The sequence below is a fragment of the Triturus cristatus genome, chromosome 11, assembly GCF_964204655.1.
Source record: "Triturus cristatus chromosome 11, aTriCri1.1, whole genome shotgun sequence".
NCBI lineage: Eukaryota > Metazoa > Chordata > Amphibia > Caudata > Salamandridae > Triturus > Triturus cristatus.
Window position 1 is genome coordinate 172,013,725 of NC_140594.1, and position 18,150 is coordinate 172,031,874.

At 45.5% G+C, this 18,150-nt stretch overlaps 1 protein-coding gene across 2 annotated transcripts in view; it reads left to right on the plus strand.

Moving 5' to 3' along the window:
- The window catches only part of ATP2A2 (ATPase sarcoplasmic/endoplasmic reticulum Ca2+ transporting 2), a 246,589-nt gene that overhangs the window by 176,223 nt on the left and 52,216 nt on the right, over positions 1-18,150 (plus strand). For both annotated transcript variants that reach the window (XM_085634329.1, XM_085634330.1), the window contains exons 15-16: positions 16,662-16,882; positions 17,900-18,102. In XM_085634329.1, coding sequence (XP_085490455.1) covers positions 16,662-16,882; positions 17,900-18,102 — 424 coding nt within the window. The remainder of the gene's footprint in view (positions 1-16,661; positions 16,883-17,899; positions 18,103-18,150) is intronic.

Here is an 18,150-nt window from a genome sequence, read left to right on the forward strand (position 1 = left end):
CCTTTCCCACGGCTCCGCCGGATAAGGACTCTAAGAAGCTGGAACAGCTCGGTAAGCGTTTGTTTGTTCTCTTCGGCCAGCTTGGGGCTGTGGTCGGTGAACATAGCCTGCTTTTTGTGCCGCTATTCGCACGCGGTGTGGGATACCGTTGCTCAGCTGTTGCCTCAGTGTCCTGAGGATGTCCAGGCTGTACGTTTCCAGGCGGTTGCTGAGGTTAAGGATGCGGCTAAGTTCGCCATTCGGTGTGGTTTGGACACTGCTGACTCGTTGGGCAGGGTGATTTCTACGACTGTGGCGCTGCGTCACCACGCCTGGCTGCGATCTACTGGTTTCTCGTCCGCTGTCCAGAGCTCGCTCATGGATATGCCCTTTGATGGCACTCGCCTGTTTGGCGATAAGGCCGACAGTGCACTGGAGCGTTTTAAGGACTCACGGGCCACGGCCAAGTCCTTGGCTTTTTCCATGAAGAGCCCAGCTTCTCCTGGTTTTCGTTCCTTTCGTGGTCAAGGCAGTGGCGCCCAGGCATGTTCCTTCAGCAAGCCTGTGCAGAACCAGCCTCAACGCTGCTTCCGCAGCGGTGGCTTGGGGAATCGGCGTGGGGGGGCAGTCCACCTCCGCCCCCGTTGCTTCTACCTCCTCCAAACCTTCCTAATCCGAGCTTTGTGGAGCACCCCACACCAGTGGGTGGCAGGACTCGCCATCACCTCCCCCACTTGCTCGCTATCACATCGGACAAGTGGGTGTTGCAGATCATCCACAAGGGTTACTCCCTTCCCTTTCAGTCCACCCCTCCAGCCATGCCACCTCATTCCCACTGCATGTCGGGGGAACACTTGGTGACTCTCCGGCAGGAAGTTGCGGCCCTCTTGGCCAAGGGGGCCATCAAGTGCGTTCCTGGGCCAGAAGTAGGGAGTGGTGGTTGTTCCCACTACTTTTTGGTCCCCAAGAAGGACAAGGGGTCTGCGTCTCATCTTGGACCTCCGGAATGTCAACCGCTTCCTCCGAAAGGAGAAGTTCAAAATGCTGACTTTGGCTCAGGTCTTGGCTGCCCTCGACCCTGGAGACTGGATGGTAGCGTTGGACTTGCAGCAAGCATATTTTCACATCCCCAGCCTGCCGGACCACTGGCGTTACCTGCGGTTCACAGTAGGCCAGGAGCACTTTCAGTTTGCTGTGCTCCCCTATCTGTCTGCCTCTTTGGGAGGATCTTCTGTCGCAGCAGCACGGGACAGTCCTTCACCCAAACCTGTCCAGCCTCCACCTCCATGCGTGGAGATTGAGCGGCGACAGTTGACAGCTTTCGATCTTCCTCCCGAAGTCTGTGATGTCATTCTGGCGGCCAGGCGGCCCTCCACTAAAACTGTATGCGCCTGCAGGTGGAACATGTTTGTGGCATGGTGCACAGCAAAGGCTTTGGATCCCCTTTCTGCCCCTCTGTCTGAAGTTCTTCTGTTCCTTCTTTCGTTGGCCCAGCAGGGCTCTGCTCTGGGTAGCAAAGGTTATCTTTCGGCCATCTCCGCCTTTTGAGGCTTCCAGATCCGCCTTCTCTCTTTAACTCTCTGGTTGTTAACCGTTTCCTGAAAGGCATTACCCACATGTTTCCTCACGTGCCGTTCATCATGCCTCAATGGGACTTGAATCTGGTTTTGACCAATCTGTGTGCTCCGTTCGAGCCCCTTCATACCTGTCCTCTGCGTCGTCTTACTCTTAAGACTGCTTTCCTGGTCGCTATCACCTCTGCCAGAAGAGTGAGTGAGCTCCAGGCTCTTTCTTCCAAATCTCATTTCTTTTCTGTTCATCCGGTCAAGGTGGTGTTAAGGACCTGTCCTTTTTTGCCAAAGGTGGTCACGCCCTTCCACATCGGGCACACCATTACTTGCCTCCACGTCCTTCGAGGGAGAAAGAGAGGCTCCACCGTCTGGACCCAAAACGTGCGCTCGCATTCTATCTGAAGTGTACACAGCAGTTCCGGGTGGATGACCAGCTCTTTGTTGGCTACGTGGGCGCCAAAAAAGGTCGGGCCGTGCACAAACTAACCATCTCTCGGTGGGTCTTTCTGTGCATCAAAGCATGTTACTCCTTGGCTAAGAAGGAGCCTCCTGTGGGGCTGCATGCCCATTCTACCAGGGCAACTGCAGCCACTACTGCCTTGGGACGTGGCGTCCCCTTGCAGGACACTTGGCAGGCAGCTACGTGGGCTTCGCTGCACACGTTTACCAAGCATTACTGCCTTGACAGTGGGTCCGGAGAGACTGCTTCTTTGGCCACTCTGTTCTCCGTGACTTTCTAGTGTAATCTATTCGCAGACCCACCACCGGGGTTGTTATTGCTGAGGTATCTATTCTAAGGTAAGGAATCTATCACTAATGTGTCTTTTTCAGATGCACAAGTTACTTGTTTAACGATATATCTGTAAGGGACATTAGTTAGTGATAGATTCCTTACCGCACCGCCCATACTCCCCGTTCTGTGAACTGTTTCCTAGGTTTAAGGTGATCTCTCCCTCCCCCCCCCCCCCCCCCCCCCCCTTTTAGGGCCCTAGTCTCATGGCACCAGTGGTCAGTTTCTTGCATGGCACTGCGTTTCTGGTGTGGAAAGTCGTGTACAGAACTGACGTCCGCGCATGGGTGGCGCCTATGTTGTCTCCGTGACATCTCGGCGCTTACGACGCCAGTGACGGACGCGGGTATTGCTACATAAAACTTTCCGGATCCAGTCTGACACCTGGGGATGATCTAAGGTAAGGAATCTATCACTAACTAATGTCTCTTACAGATATATTGTTACACAAGTAGTAACTTGTGTTACGGTCCTTGTACCAAAATTGGGTTGCAGTAAGGACATTTCCATATACTAATTAAAGACTAAATCAGGATTTGATCAAGACATTTATACAGGATGCTACAGTGGCCTAGCTAGAAAAGGTGGAAGAGTATGCTATCTTGGGTGCCCGACACTTCTGATCAGTCAAGAGGGTCCACTTTAATAAAGATTCATCTGGCTAGATTGATTCTGCTCCGGTTGTGGTAAGCATACAATATTGTTTCACTCTGATACAAACACATCGAACAAAATTGACGGTTTTGCAGTAATAGGTCTGTTACTGGTATGAGCCCAAGAAGGTAGTTTAGAGTCTTGACAACAGCCCTGTGTCTTTTATTATTTCCACTTAGAGCGCACAGCTACCCTACAGGTTTCCTGGCGCTAAGCATAGGTAGAAGTGTCTACCTCTTTGTTGCTATTTCACAAGCACCTTAAAACTTGGCTATTTTACATTTTTCACAGTGTCTTAAGAATAGCGGTAGGGCGTTCCAAAGTTTAGTACTCGGGTATGCGAAGGATGACCTCCTATGTGTGGCAGGTAAAATCTGGGCACGCGGCATAATGCCGGATTCTCAGATCTCAGTCTCCGGCTGGGCTAATAGGGAGAGACCAGATTCTGTAAATAGCAAGGGCCAGGTCAAGCTCTTGCTTTAAAATTGAAGCATAGAGTTTCCGATTGCACTCTTTTCACTTGGAAGCCAGTGCAGTTCACGAAGGATAGGAGAGGCTGGGGCATACTACGGAAGCCGAAAAAGGAGTCTTGCTGCTGAATTCTGCACAACGTGCAGACTGGTGAACATAGGCCTTGTCAGTTTCCCAGGTAGAGAATGTTAAAGTAATCCACTTGTGAGTATCAGGCCTGAATCTGTGTTTGTGCCGCATGAGGAATGATCCAAATATTCCTCACCCACTTCATCATGGTGAAACAGGTGGATGACACTTTGGCCACTTCGGGGACACCTGGACAAAGTTTCATCCAGGCCAAATCCCAAGCTTTTTACTTTGGGGGGATAAAGTTGGAAGAACCGCGAACGACTCGGGCCAATGGTGTGGACCCCAGAGCTGTGGATTCCTACCTAGAACAATAACTTATGTTTTATCACCGTTGAGTTTAAGCTAGTTACTTGCAATCCAGGAAGCAACTAGTCTTAGACCGAGGTTAAGGGCATCCGGGTTGTGTCCATGTGAGAACGACAAAACATGTGTATAGTCTGCATAGGAAAACAATGTCAAGTTACAACTCTCTACCACATCTCAAGAGGGCGAGCGTAAAGGTTAATCAGCGTGAGGCTCAGCGCAGAACCTTGAGTACACCCGAGGTCGGGGCACAAATCCCAGACCTTGCATCTGATGAAGACTTGAAATGACCTAACTTTCAGGAAAGAGGTCAGCCAAGCATGAACTGTTCCCTCAAAGCCCAGTGTCCTCAATCTATCCACGAGGATGGAGTGGGACACTATCGAAGGCCACACTGAGATCAAATAGGATCAGCGTGGCTGTTCTGCCCTCATCCAGGAGTAGTTTTAGATGCTCTGTGCCTCCCAAGAGGGACTCCGTACTGTGTCCAGATCTAAAACCCATTTCAGAGGAGTGAAGAAGTTGCTGGGCTTCCACAAAGATGGGGGAAGGGGGAAATGAGTATCTGAAAGAAACACGTTAGTTAGATTCCTCACCTTAGAATATCCCCAGGCGTCAGGCTGGATCTGGAAAGATTTTTGTAGCAGTACCCCTTGCGCGTCGCTAGGCGTCGTCTGCGGCTCCGCGTCAGTCTGCGTCGTGCGCCGGAATGACGTCGTCGGAGTACTTAGATGCCGCCCTCGTGCGCTGACGTCAGTTCTTCGGTGAGGAATCGAACCAATGTTTCTTACAGATACATAGTTACCGAAGGTAAGTAACTTGTTCTTTAGTGCTTCTTTAAAAAAGATGGGCAGCAGAGAAATGGGTCTAAAATTAGCACAGTTTGGTGGATCAAGATTGAGCTTCCTTGAAAGTTGGAGGATCATAGTGTTTCCAGGACTGTGGAACACTACTCTCATAAAGTGAGGAATTGAGTAAATCCACTGCCACTTGTAGCAAGTCAGGATCAAGGAGTCCTAACTTGGCTTGAGAAAGCGGGTCTAAGGGAGAGCCTGATTGAACTGATTGCAGCATGGACAGAAATCCAACAAGCATTTACAATGCAAAGGTCTCGGCCTTGGTAAAGTTAGAGCTATTGGCATTGCTCATGACATTATTTTTGTTTGTGTTTGTTTTTAAAACATTTCAAGAAACTGCATTGTCATGAGCAATGAGCCAATAGCTCTAACTTTAACAATGCCGAGACCGTTGCATTGAAAGAAACGGCATTGTTATTTACAATGTCAATAGCTTAATCACTCTCAAAAGCGAGATTTATTATGCGAGCATTATTTGGGAAGTTTGGCAAACCCATAATTATGAGGTAAACGCTGCAGCATCGCAAAATGCCCGTGGCCCAGACTAATATGCATGATGAGTATTTGGATCCCATGCCCATTCCTTCTTTGTCCTCTCTGCTGAAACTGCTCTCTGAAGTGTCAAATTTTATTAATACTAAACAAAAATCGCACTACCGTGCCAGGGCCAGACTTGGCGTTGATAATGATTGTTTGAAAAGGGAACTTTGAAAGGATACGAACTTGAGCAATTCTGGTTTCAAAATACAATAGAACACTGTAGAGGCATGCGTCTACCGACTGTTATATATAATTTGGGATATATTTCTTAATCTGTCGAGTTCAGCCACTGCATGATTATATTGTCTCTTTTTGAAACTCAGGAGCAGTAACATTGTCGTGGTGTCACTAGGGCTTCAAGTGGATGCTTTCTCAATATTATATACAAGCCACAGTTACTGCTAATTTATCTTATGCAACTAACAACGATTGGCAAAGCCAATAGTCCTAACTTGTTGTAGGTAGCATGTTACTTGCTGTATCAATATGCCTGGTTGCAATGACAAAAGAGACCGCAAAATACAATTCGTATCGACCCGGCGCAACACCGTCCCCCACCCCCACCCATGTTTTTTTATCCCACTTAAAGCCCTGGGTAGGATACTCAACAACAGGGCCGAACTGGAACCCCAAAGTAGGCCTGGCAATTATGTCGGACCAGCTGGAGGGTCATGGGGGAACATTAACTAGCAAGTCGTCAAATAGCAAAGGAAGCCAGCGCCGGGCATTTTACCACTTTGTACTATCTTACCAGCTAGGACAACCTACAAGATACATATCTTCTTTACTAAATAACAATTGTCGTTATTGGTAAAAAGTATTAACTGGCGCTGACGGCCCTCTCTCCAAGAGGCCTGGTTCTCCCAATTCCAGGAATGGCGAAGGAGAGACGTTTTGACACCTGCTTCAGGAACTCATTGCTACCCTTTCACCAAAAAAAAGCATATTCTTCGCGAGGGTAGCTCAAAGAGCACCTCGGGAATAAGGTAAAGAGTTATTCGCTTGTACCAGCTCCATCAAAAGCAACAGTAGTGCAACAATCAGTTCCACCTCACACAAGCCACACTAAGTTGCAGCAACGAAACCAACTGCTCCCGATCACTACATGCAGACTAAAGATTGCCGCTGTCTCCAAAGCGCAGCACCTCATGCACTAGAGCAAGCTTCACTGGCAACAACAGCACTGACACAAAAAGCAACGCTGACAATAATACCAAGAAACGCCATCACTATATGCTAGCTGCTGCAGCACCACTTCCTCATCACCACAAGTAGGAGTGCCACCATCAGCACTGACACTGCAACCAGTTTTAAGCACCCTCGCTGTCAGCTCGAGCCATCAAAACAACTGCCACCAGCACCAAAACTATGCTCATTCACCACCACTACTGCTCTCCTAATAATCCCAGAACACCTGCAACAGCACAGTCAACAGAGCAACGCCCTCAAGCCACCCCAAGCAGCCGTACCATCACTGTTACTAACGCCACTACCTCTAAGATCGATTCGAAAAGCACAGGGATAACGCAAGTGAAGGCCGGGTGACGGTCCCATGTCAGACACCCCGTTCTCAGACAAGCAGAGCACCTCTTACCTCCCGCACTGTCCGCCCAACAGAGAAACAGCAGCAGCGCTCCTGGAGCTGCCATATCCGAGCGCAGGGACTGCTGTATCGGAGGTTCCGCCTACCCCCCTCTTATTACGCTTCCTTCTTTCCGCTTTGTTCGCTGAGCGCCGGAGGTATGGGCCGGGCACACACACTGAGCGGCGGCCCTTTCACCGCTCCCAGTGCTACCCTACCCTCCCACCCCCGCCTGACGTCATTCACCCGCCATGTTCCCCCACCCTCAAAGGTTCAAGAGAAGCACCCTATGCACTGCACATGCGTAAAACCAGCGGCCACGTTAGGGCCAGGCAACGTGCCAAGAGCGCTTAGTTTAAACGGCATTGGCTTTCATTCTGTTCGCCTTCGTTTGCAATTTTGGCTAGTGGGTTATTAAGCTCTGAAGCCTCTTGTTTTGTTCTAGTCACATCCACTGCATCCTGCTTTGAATGACCGCAACTATACGAGAGGAGCGACCAGTCATCCAATAACAAACGAGCTTTCACGAAATAGGCCGTTTGTTGGTTGCTCATATGAAGTAGAAACAATTTGTCCAATCCTATAGAAGTACTACGATCCTATCACTGGGTTTCAAAACGTCAGTAAAAGCGAAAAAGGACTACAGTAATCATCACAGTAGTGGTCTTTTTGGAACGGGGTTCGTTTTAAAACAAAGAATAGCTTGCAAGATAGAGACCTAAAAAACAAGGAGATCAGGTGAGGGAGCAACGCCGGGACACCACCGCCTTTCTCCGAGGCACAGCAGAAAATGCCTCGGAGAAACGCCACGTCCTTTTCGGATTTGGGGGCGTGTTTTGCTCTTGTCTCCTCCCTGAGACTTCTCGCAAAAAACACGCCCCCCGATCCGAAAAGGACGGGGCTTCAACGGAGTGACTGGACCTCTTCTCCAGTGGCTGGCCAGCATTTAAGAGGTCAGCCAATGGAGAACAGGAGAGAAGAGGGGCGGGTGCAAGCCCCTCTTCTCAAAGTCATTAAATCTCGGAGCGAGACTGCGCAAGCGCAGCCTTCGCAGCCGAGACCTAAAAAGGTGCAGCTGAGGCCACGACTCCTATTTTGGACTGGGCCTGGTGTATCCTGAAGAGGTTTAGGACTGATGAAAGGAGATTGCCCAATAACATTATCAAAGACCTCAACTTGTATTCCTACCCTGTTTACTGCCAATTGTGATTGAATAGTGGCTGTCTTGCTCTCAAAAAAGTGAGCTAGATCTGTGCATTGAGAGTGGGACTGGAGAGGTGCAGGGGACAGTTTACTAGGGTTAGACAAATCTTTGCACATGAAAGTGTCTTGGGACAGTTTTAAGTGTTGGGAATTTTATCTGATTAGTAGGAATCTTGTGATGCTCTGCACTATGCATATTTGTTGATAGCCATTTTATATTCGGCTTTAGCCTCCAGCTTATGTCTTCCTCCAGAGTTTTTCGAGACCCTTACAGCGCTTCTTCTCGAAGTGAAACATGTAGTTGAACTTTCGTTATATTTATGTAGTAGTTAAAATAAAAAATCCTAGACTTAAAGATCTCAAGTCTTTCATAGCAACAAAAAGGAGGTTCCAACGTGTGGATATATAATATCGAACATTGGCATGCACCTGCTCTCTCCACCCGGCTACTCCATCCTTAGAAAAGACAGGCTTAATAAAATCGGAGGGGGACTCGCCATAATCTATAAAGAAGAACTTCAACTCTTGCCTGTCCAACACCCTGACCTCACTACTTTTGAATACCTTGGTGCTGATCTTATAACTCACGGATCACCCCCTATCCGCCTACATACCATCTACCACCCCCCTGGAGACCCTCTATCCTTTGTGGAAGAACTATCTGATTTTCTCACTCAATCATAGTCTACTAAATCTAGAAACCTCTTCCTCGGAGACTTTAACCTCCACTGGAATAAAAACCGATGACCCCTTGGTTAAACTCATCCATGACTTACTTGACATCAATAACTTAGAACAGCTCTGCCATGCCCCAACACACACCAAAGGAGCCACCCTTGACGCTATCATCACTAACCAGGAACTGGCTTCCCTCTCCCACATCATCCCCATCGACTGGTCCGACCACCACCTCATCCTCTTCACGATTAACAGCTTTGTACAACCACCATACATTAACGCCCCCAACCAAAAAAAACTAACTAGAAATCTCCACCGCATCCCCCCAGGCGAACTAGAGAATAAAATTAAAGCTCACCTAAACCTTCCTCCTCCCTCCCAAAACGCTAATGACCTTACAGAACACTATAACAAATCAATTGGTGATGTTCTTGACTAAATTGCTCCTGCCAAATTAAAACAGTTGAAACGTAACCCCTCCAAGTCCTGGTTCAATAGCGACCTAAACAGTGAAAGACGCGCTCTTAGACAGACAGAACGCTCCTGGAGGCAACAACCCTCCACCTCACACCTTAGCCTCCTCAGAACTGCAAGAACAAACTACAAAAAAACACATCTTTAAGGAAAAGACTTCCTCCTTCCGTTCGCAGCTTGACCGGGCAAGAAACCGACCTAGAGAACTATTTAGCATTGTCAAAAGCCAAACGGCCTCAGCACCACCCAAACTTATGGCTACGAACGAGAGATGTGAAGAAATCGCAAGCTTCTTCTCTGATAAAATCAACAAGATTGAACAATCCTTCATTGTAACGCCCCACCTTGACGACCAGACACCCTACTCTAATATCCCCCCTATCTCTCCTCCCTCTCTTCACCTTCCCCCGGACTTTTCCCAACATCCCCCTTCAACATTTCTCATGAACCTGACTACATCGCCCCCCAACCAAAAAATAATGCATTCTGGAGTAATTTCTGTCCAGTCACGGAACGGGATGTCTTCAACATCATCTCCAAACTTAAACCTTCTTCTCATACCAAAGATCCCCTTCCAGCCTACCTTGTTCAGGACCTCAAGCACATCATCGCTCCGTTTTGGACCACTCATCAACTCCTCCCTCACTACTGGCAATGTCCCTGCCTCCCTCCAACTAGGACAAATTACCCCCACCATCAAAAATGCCACAGCTGACCCCAATGACTTAAACAATCTACGCCCTATTTCTAACCTTCCTTTCCTATCCAAGGCCCTAGAAAAATGCGCTCTGCTCCAGTTAAACAAACACATTGAATCATTCAACCTCCTGGACCCTTTACAATCAGGCTTTCGAAAGGGATGCAGCACAGAAACAGGTATGTTCAACATAGTCGATGACATCCACCACTCTCTAGACAAAGGTGAATCCTCCATCCTCATCCTTCTCGACCTCTCTGCAGCCTTTGATACTGTCAATCATAATGTCTTACTCAACATTCTCAAAGACCGTTTTGGTCTAAATGGCGCTGTACTGAAATGGTTCACCTCCTTCCTCAAACATAGAACCCAACAAACTAAAATCAGCGACTGTCTTTCCAAACCTCTACCTGTCACCTTGGGGGTCCCCCAGGGCTCTATTCTCTCCCCCACTCTTTTCAACCTCTTCATGGAACCACTCACACTCATTCTTAAGCAAGCTAAGATCAGCTACCACCTCTATGCTGATGACACCCAACTTTACTATAAGATCAAATCCCATTCAGATGTCTTGCACCTTAACATTGCTTTGTCTAAGATCCAATCCTGGTTCCATCACAACCACCTTAAATTAAACCCTAAGAAAACAAATCATTCTCTTCTCCCCCAAAAGCAACCCTCTCCCTGTCCTACAGTGGATCCCTGACATCAAAGCTCTTAACTGCTCTCTCTGTCTCGAGCTCAATCAAGTCCCTTGGCATTAGCATAGACCAGAACCTCAGTCTTACTCCCCATATAAAAAACTCGGCAAAAGGCGCCCTCTTCACACTGCACCATCTTAAAAAAATTAAACCCTTCATTCCTGCTGATGACTTTAAATCAGTGGTACAATCATTGGTCCTTTCTAAACTTGATTACGGTAATGCCACTCTCTCTGGAACTCCCAAAGTCCACCTTGCCCCGATCAAATCCGTTCTCAACCTCGCTGCCAGGCTTATCACTGACTGCAAACGGTTTGATCACATCTCCCCCGTCAAAGACCTTAAATGGCTCCCTATTGAAGGTAGATCCACTTACAAGACTGCATGCATCACGCACAAACCCCTCCATCAAAACACCCCATCATACCTCTCTGATAAACTCCACAAGTCAGGATGCACCAGAAATTTGAGGAGCACCAATGCTCTCATCCTTATCCCACCCTTATTGAAAAAGAAAGCTACTCAATCTCGCTCTTTCTCTGGAAATGCGCCTACCGTATGGAATGCTCTTCCCAAGGAACTACGGTGCAACCCCTCCTACCCCAGCTTCAAAAAAGACCTCAAACTGCTCCTTCTCAAAAAATACTGGGGTCCTTAATTGACTGTCACGGTTTTTTATGCTTACCCCTGCCCCCACTCTCTCATTTAGAACCTTCTCTCCCCCGTTCTTTTCATACATTACGTCCTTTCCGATCCTTTATTACCCTGCTCCCTCCTTCCCCCATCTAATAACTAAAATTTGTTTTTCCACCAGGCCTACTCATCATTCATTGCCATGCTGCTAGACTTATGACATATTTGTTAACATTTACCTCATTTTAAACAAACCACTATGTGCCTTGTTTTCTTGACTTATGTGTATAAAGTTATATTGAATTGCTGTTTTTTACCTAATCATGTAAAGCGCTCTGATACTCTTGGATCCAGCCAGCGCTATATAAAACCTTTAAATAATAATAAATAATAATTAAGACTATTCTCTGTGATACATATGTGAACCTTTTTCAGAGCCAGGTAAGATGTGCTTAATGTGGGTAAGTGTTCAATAGGATTTTTCTTTTTGTTCACGTCCCATTGATTTCCCTCAAAGTTTCCTCTTATAACCTTTGCTTTGTACCTCTTTTCTGAAAATCTAAAAAGGGTCTTTTAATGCAATTGGGAAGCAAGAGAATGTTACGTATGCGGAGCATGGCTGCAGTGTTTTAGAGGATTTGGATTTTTTGCATTTTTCTGGTTTTAAAGTAGAGAAGCAGCCAGGAACATAATCTGGAATCATTTGTGGTCGTTAATCGAAGGCACTTGCCTCATAGTGCTCATACCCAAATTGTCCTTTTTGTGACTTATTAGGATTATAAATCTCTCAAGCCCCATCACTCTACCACATTATGGTGACGTACAAAAAATATGCCTACATTCTTCATGAAGGCCAAGAATATTTCTAGGTTAGTGCAAATTCTCCCCTCATAATAAGTTTATTATATCGGCACAGTGCATGTAGTGTATGAGTGTCCTTTGAAACCTGCAGGACGACAATCTGCTCCATATGCTAGCAGTCACATTATTTATATATATATATATATATATATATATATATATATATATATATATATATATATATATATATATATATATATATATATTCACTGAAAAAACCATAGGTTTCACACATGTTATAGTTAGCGGAAATTTTACTGATAAAAAACCAATGAAATTGCCCCGTTATAGTTAGTGCTGGCAACTATAACTCACGCGACCGCAATCCTCTGCTGATGCTAATACTGTATTTAGACACTTATTTGCCCATGTCTTCTTCCATACATTTTTAGCTATACATATATTACAAATATTTTTTTTTCATAAAGACACATATGTCATCAGCAGAAGATTGCGGTCGCGTGAGTTATAGTTGCCAGCACTAACTATAACGGGGCAATTTCATTGGTTTTTTATCAGTAAAATTTCCGCTAACTATAACATGTGTGAAACCTATGGTTTTTTCAGTGAATTTGCAAGGTTTTTTAAATGCTAATTCCTAACTATAACGTGTGTGAAACCTATGGTTTTTTCAGTGAATTTGTACGGTTTTTTAAATGCTAAGTGACTTTACGCCATTCGTGGCGTGCGCGCCCACTTAACGCAGTTCGTTTCGTGCGCGCACGGTGCGCTTCGCGCACCGTGCCCGCACAGTGAGCACGCGGTGCGCTTCGCGCACCGCGCACCCACTTTACGCAGTTAGTGCCGTGCCCACGTTACGCTAGATGGGCCATGTACGCACGATGCGCTTCGCGCACCGTGCGCACATGGAGGACATATTATGCGCTTCCTTGTGATAGGTAATCTGTTGAAATTTTTTGGGAAATTTCTGTGCTCTGATAAGCCATGCACAAATGGTGGCCTTCGGCCACCATTTGCACAAGGGGTGGAGAAAGTGTGGATAGTGTTTTTTTTATTTTTATTTTTTTACCGTACGCTTACGGTAAGCGTACGGTAAGCGTACCCCGCGAAATTGCCGAAAAAAAAATAATGCCGTTTTTGCTCTTGGGGGATGTTTGGGGACTCCCTCAACATGACTATGTGAGAGGGAGTTGTCAAAACATCCCCGTAACATGTTTTTGGCCATCATGTTTGATACATAACACTCAGTGCGGTAGACAAAATGGCGGACGCCGCTTCCTGGTTTCTGCCGATTCGAATGTTTACTAAGATCTAAGAGCCAATCAGAATCGCGCTCGCGCACGCCACCGTACGCTTACCGTAAGCGTACGGTAAGCGTACCGTAAGCGGGCTCAGATATATATATTGATTTAAAGGCTATTTTCTCAGAATCTACTGAACAGATTTACACCAAACCTACAAAAGGCACTTCCTTGACCTAGGGACTACCTCTCTGCCAAATTTCTAGTAATTCTGTTCAGCCGTTCGGGCTGTAGCTCGTTCTAAAGGTCCTATGGAAAAATGCATGGGAAAAACGCGTTTTGGGACCCCCCTTTTATCTCAGCCCCCGCTTGACGAATCCCCCCGAGACTTTCAGGGTAGGAGCGGAGCGTAGCGCCCCACCTATTTTGAGAAATTCGCGAGGATTCGTCGACCGGCGCCAAAGTTATTCAAAATAGAATGTTGAGGTTTTCCTATGGAAACGTGGTCCTAACTATAACTACCTACTGGCGACCGCCAGTAGGTAATATATATATATATATATATATATATATATATATATATATATATATATATATATATATATATATATATATATATATATATATATATATATATATATATATATATATATATATATATATATATATATATATATATATATATATATATATATATATATATATATTGAAAAAAACATAGGTTTTGGGGGCGTTATAGTTAGCTGGACATTTCGCTCGTACATAACCATTGAAATTACCCCGCGCATCAGTGTTGTCATGAGTGATGTCACTGACCATGTCATGAGTGATGTAATATGTGACGTCATCGGCAGTGGATTGCGGGCGCAAGTTATAGTTAGCTGAACTAACTATAACGGGGGAATTTCAATGGTTTTGTACAAGCGAAATGTCCAGCTAACTAGAACTCCCCTGAAACCTATGGTTTTTTTCAGTGAATTTCAAAGGTTTTTTTAAATGCTAATTCCTAACTATAATGTGCTTCAAACCTATGGTTTTTTTCAGTGAATTTCAAAGGTTTTTTAAATGCTAATTCCTATCTGTAACTTATCTCTAACCTATGGTTACAGAATTGATTTCACTTTTCCCCCAAACTGCCTTTGTCTATTCTAACATATGCCAAAGGCAGGAATGGAACTGGTACAATCATTTTTGTCCACAGATTGAGAAAGCTAGGAAACATGTCAAAGCTGTTTCTGCTTTTCTCCGACTATAGAATGGGGTCCATTTACAACAACAATCTGCGTTTTAATATGCAAGGCATCTATAGGAGAGATGGTAAACATTTTACTGATGAGGGTAACAGTCTTCCTCAACAACTTTAGACTCTGTATAGGTACTTACTCATAAGTACCAAAATCTCTCAATGAACACAACCGCTCTTTTTAGAGCCATTCGAGATCGAAACACATAAGCTTGATTATCTAAAAAATATTTCATTTTTTTGTGCTTGGAGTCGCGCACCCTACGCGAGAGGAATCGTGCACCCAATGCGTGCACACCAGGGGGCCGCACGGAGCACCACCCTAGATGCGCGCCTCCTAATTTTACGGTAAAAAAAAAAATGGCACCTATCACTAATTTCTATTATCCCCCGGGGCTTATAAAATACGTTGTGGACCGTGGGGGAAGCCCCACGGTCCCAGCCGGCTCCCTGCGTCCTTCGGGAGCCGGCATTGCTTTTCCACCTGGGGAGCTGCTAACATGCAGCTCCCTGTGTGGAAAAGCAATATGGTTTGGATTTTGAAAGAGAGCAGGTTTCCCTGCTCTCTTTCAAAATCCAAACGAAGTTTGCTATGGGAGGGCGGGAGACTCTCGCCCTCTCATAGCAAACAGTGTCCTGGGAGTGGGCACCCCCAGGACACTGCAGGAGCCGGCCCTGGGGGGTGGCGGTCCCCAGGTCCTTCGAGGGCTCTAGGACGCAGCCCCCTTCCCTCAATACAAAAGCCCCGGGGGATGGTGGTCCCCAGGGCTTGAGGGGGCCGTTGAGCCCCCCCCACCCATTTATTTTGTAGCCTCTGTGGGAAGCAGTCCCCGGGGCTGGGGGCCCCCCATTAAATTTTACATTTTTTGCCCCCGGGATTTGGCAGGTTTTTTTTTTTTAAAAAGAGAAAATTGGGCCCTGGGAGTCCTTCTGGGTCCCCCTAAGCAGGTCTAGAGGGTCAGAGTATTTCTACCCTGCCCCCTTTATATGTTTTACACACTTATTCCACAGACTTCTTCAGCCTCGCTTCTACCGAGGCACAAAATGGCTGACAACAGTTCCTGGTTTCGAATTACCACTTGACAGCCAATTAGCATTCAGTGCGTGATCGGGAGGGTGCGCTCAGGGTGCGCGCATCCTCCAAGGCCATAGATATATATACTTTTAACTGTAATTTTTCTCAGGAACTACTCAACAGATTGACACCATTTAAGCAAAAGGCACGAGTCTGAACTGAGGACTACCTCTTTGCCAAATTTGGTGTAATTCCGTTCAGCAGTTCGGGCTGTAGCTGCGGCTAAAGGTCCTATGGGAAATTGCATGGGGAAAACATGTTTTGGGACCTCCTATTTTCTCGGCCCCCGCTTGACGAATCCCCCTGAGCTGGCCAAAAGTTTGGAAAATTTCGCGAAGATTCGTCAATCGGCACCAAAGTTATTGGTAATAGAATGTTGCAGATTTCCTATGGAAAATAGGTCCTAACTATAACTACCTACTGGCGACCGCCAGTAGGTAGTGTGTGTGTGTGTGTGTGGCTGTGTGGCTTTTGTAGGATCCTGATTTTAACTGGGCTTTGATAGTGTAGGCTCTTTCTTTAGAGATTCCCAATTAGGAAATTTCCAGATCGGTCTCTGCTGAACAAAGAAAGCCCTTCTACCAAGTTAATTAAAAAGTGACTTCCTTATGCCAGCCCCAAGCTCATCTGTCTGTGTGAAGGGATCATTTGTTAAAACCTTTTTAGCTAATCAATAATTTTAAAGGATTGTTTCTTTGTGCTCACCTTCTAATATGGCAGTGCTTTAGACTTGCGTCAAGTACAGTTTGTCACATGAATGGAGTTGCATTCTGAAAGTAATCAGTGATCACACTTGGCAAATAGAAGGTTATTTAAGTGCAGCTAGGTGGACTTGCTGCAAGTAAATAAAACATTTTGCAATGTTTTTGATTTCAGTGTTCTGTCGATGGAAGTTGAACAGACTTAAATGTTTTTCTGCCTTAAGAAGCAAAATGCACTGCTCAGCTACATTTTATACAAACAAGCGGTTTGCATCTATTAGTGTGTTTACTTATGCAATTCTTCTAAACTTTAGACCGGTGATGGTGTAAATGATGCCCCTGCGCTGAAGAAAGCAGAGATTGGGATTGCCATGGGATCTGGTACAGCTGTTGCAAAAACAGCTTCTGAGATGGTGCTGGCTGACGACAACTTCTCTACCATTGTAGCTGCTGTAGAAGAGGGCCGTGCAATCTACAATAACATGAAGCAGTTTATTCGTTACCTCATTTCTTCTAATATTGGAGAAGTAGTATGGTATGTAAAGTGTTTTTAATTATTCTTAGCTAGAAAGAAATATATTTATTTAATATATTGGTCTCAATAGGCTTTGGTGAGCCCCAATAGATGTTTTGCATAATGCCTTGTGGCTGCGCTGTGTGCTCCCCCAAACTGCTCTTCTAATCTATTCAGAAAGTGTCCATAACCTAATTACTGATTTCCTGAAAGCAATCTAGATGAAGTTTGCGGAGCCAAATAAGTGAGGAATAAGTGACTGTGGAGCTTGTGTATCAAATAAGCTATTGCAATAACAATGGCTTGTAAGTGATTCAAGCCTTACTGTCCATCTCCCCCCTACACACACTGAACTTCTCTAAAGGAGCATGATGCAGTTTGTTCCCTGAGACTAGCCTAATTGTTATTTATATTTTTAAATATGGGAGCAGTTCTACTTTTATCTTGTTATGTAAAAGTCGTGCTAGAGTTTGATATGTACGGTTCTCATAGAATTTATCTTTAGAACTACTTGACTAATTTGCTTTAAGGTTGTTTGTAATGGTAAGTCCAGTAAAGATTTAAAAAAAATTGTGGATAGTGATACCTAACCCCCCAAAATAAGTACAAAGATTAAATAGTACTTTAGTTTTGATTCTTCCGTCTGCATTCTTACATATCCATTCACAGTTCTTTTCTGCACATGGCCCTCTGGCGGACCACACATCACGTGTGCCCCTCCCAAATTGTGATAAGTTGTTTCATCCTTTCGTAGTGATGTAACCGTATTATGGTGCAAAAACAAACTATAAAGGCTTGGTAACATCTTACTTTTGAGTGTTTGGTCCACATATTTTGCTTGCGTTGCCTGGAGATTGTTGCTAATGTTCGGAGTTGTGACATAGCATGAATTTCAGTTTCAAAGTGGCAGCAGAGCAATGAACATAAGACACAAGGGAGTGATCCGGCAGTAACTCGAGATTGTTTAAAGCAAGAAACCTGCAACGAGGTAACAGTGATTGTTGAATGATCTTTTCACACTTCTGTCTGTTCCTGCAGTATCTTCTTGACAGCTGCACTTGGATTTCCTGAAGCTCTAATTCCTGTTCAGCTGCTTTGGGTAAATCTTGTGACTGATGGTCTTCCAGCCACTGCTCTTGGATTCAACCCTCCAGACTTGGACATCATGAACAAACCACCACGCAATCCGAAAGAACCACTAATTAGTGGATGGCTTTTTTTTCGGTATCTGGCTATTGGATGTGAGTGAAAGTCATACTATCTTTTCGATTATCTAAATGAAAATGGTT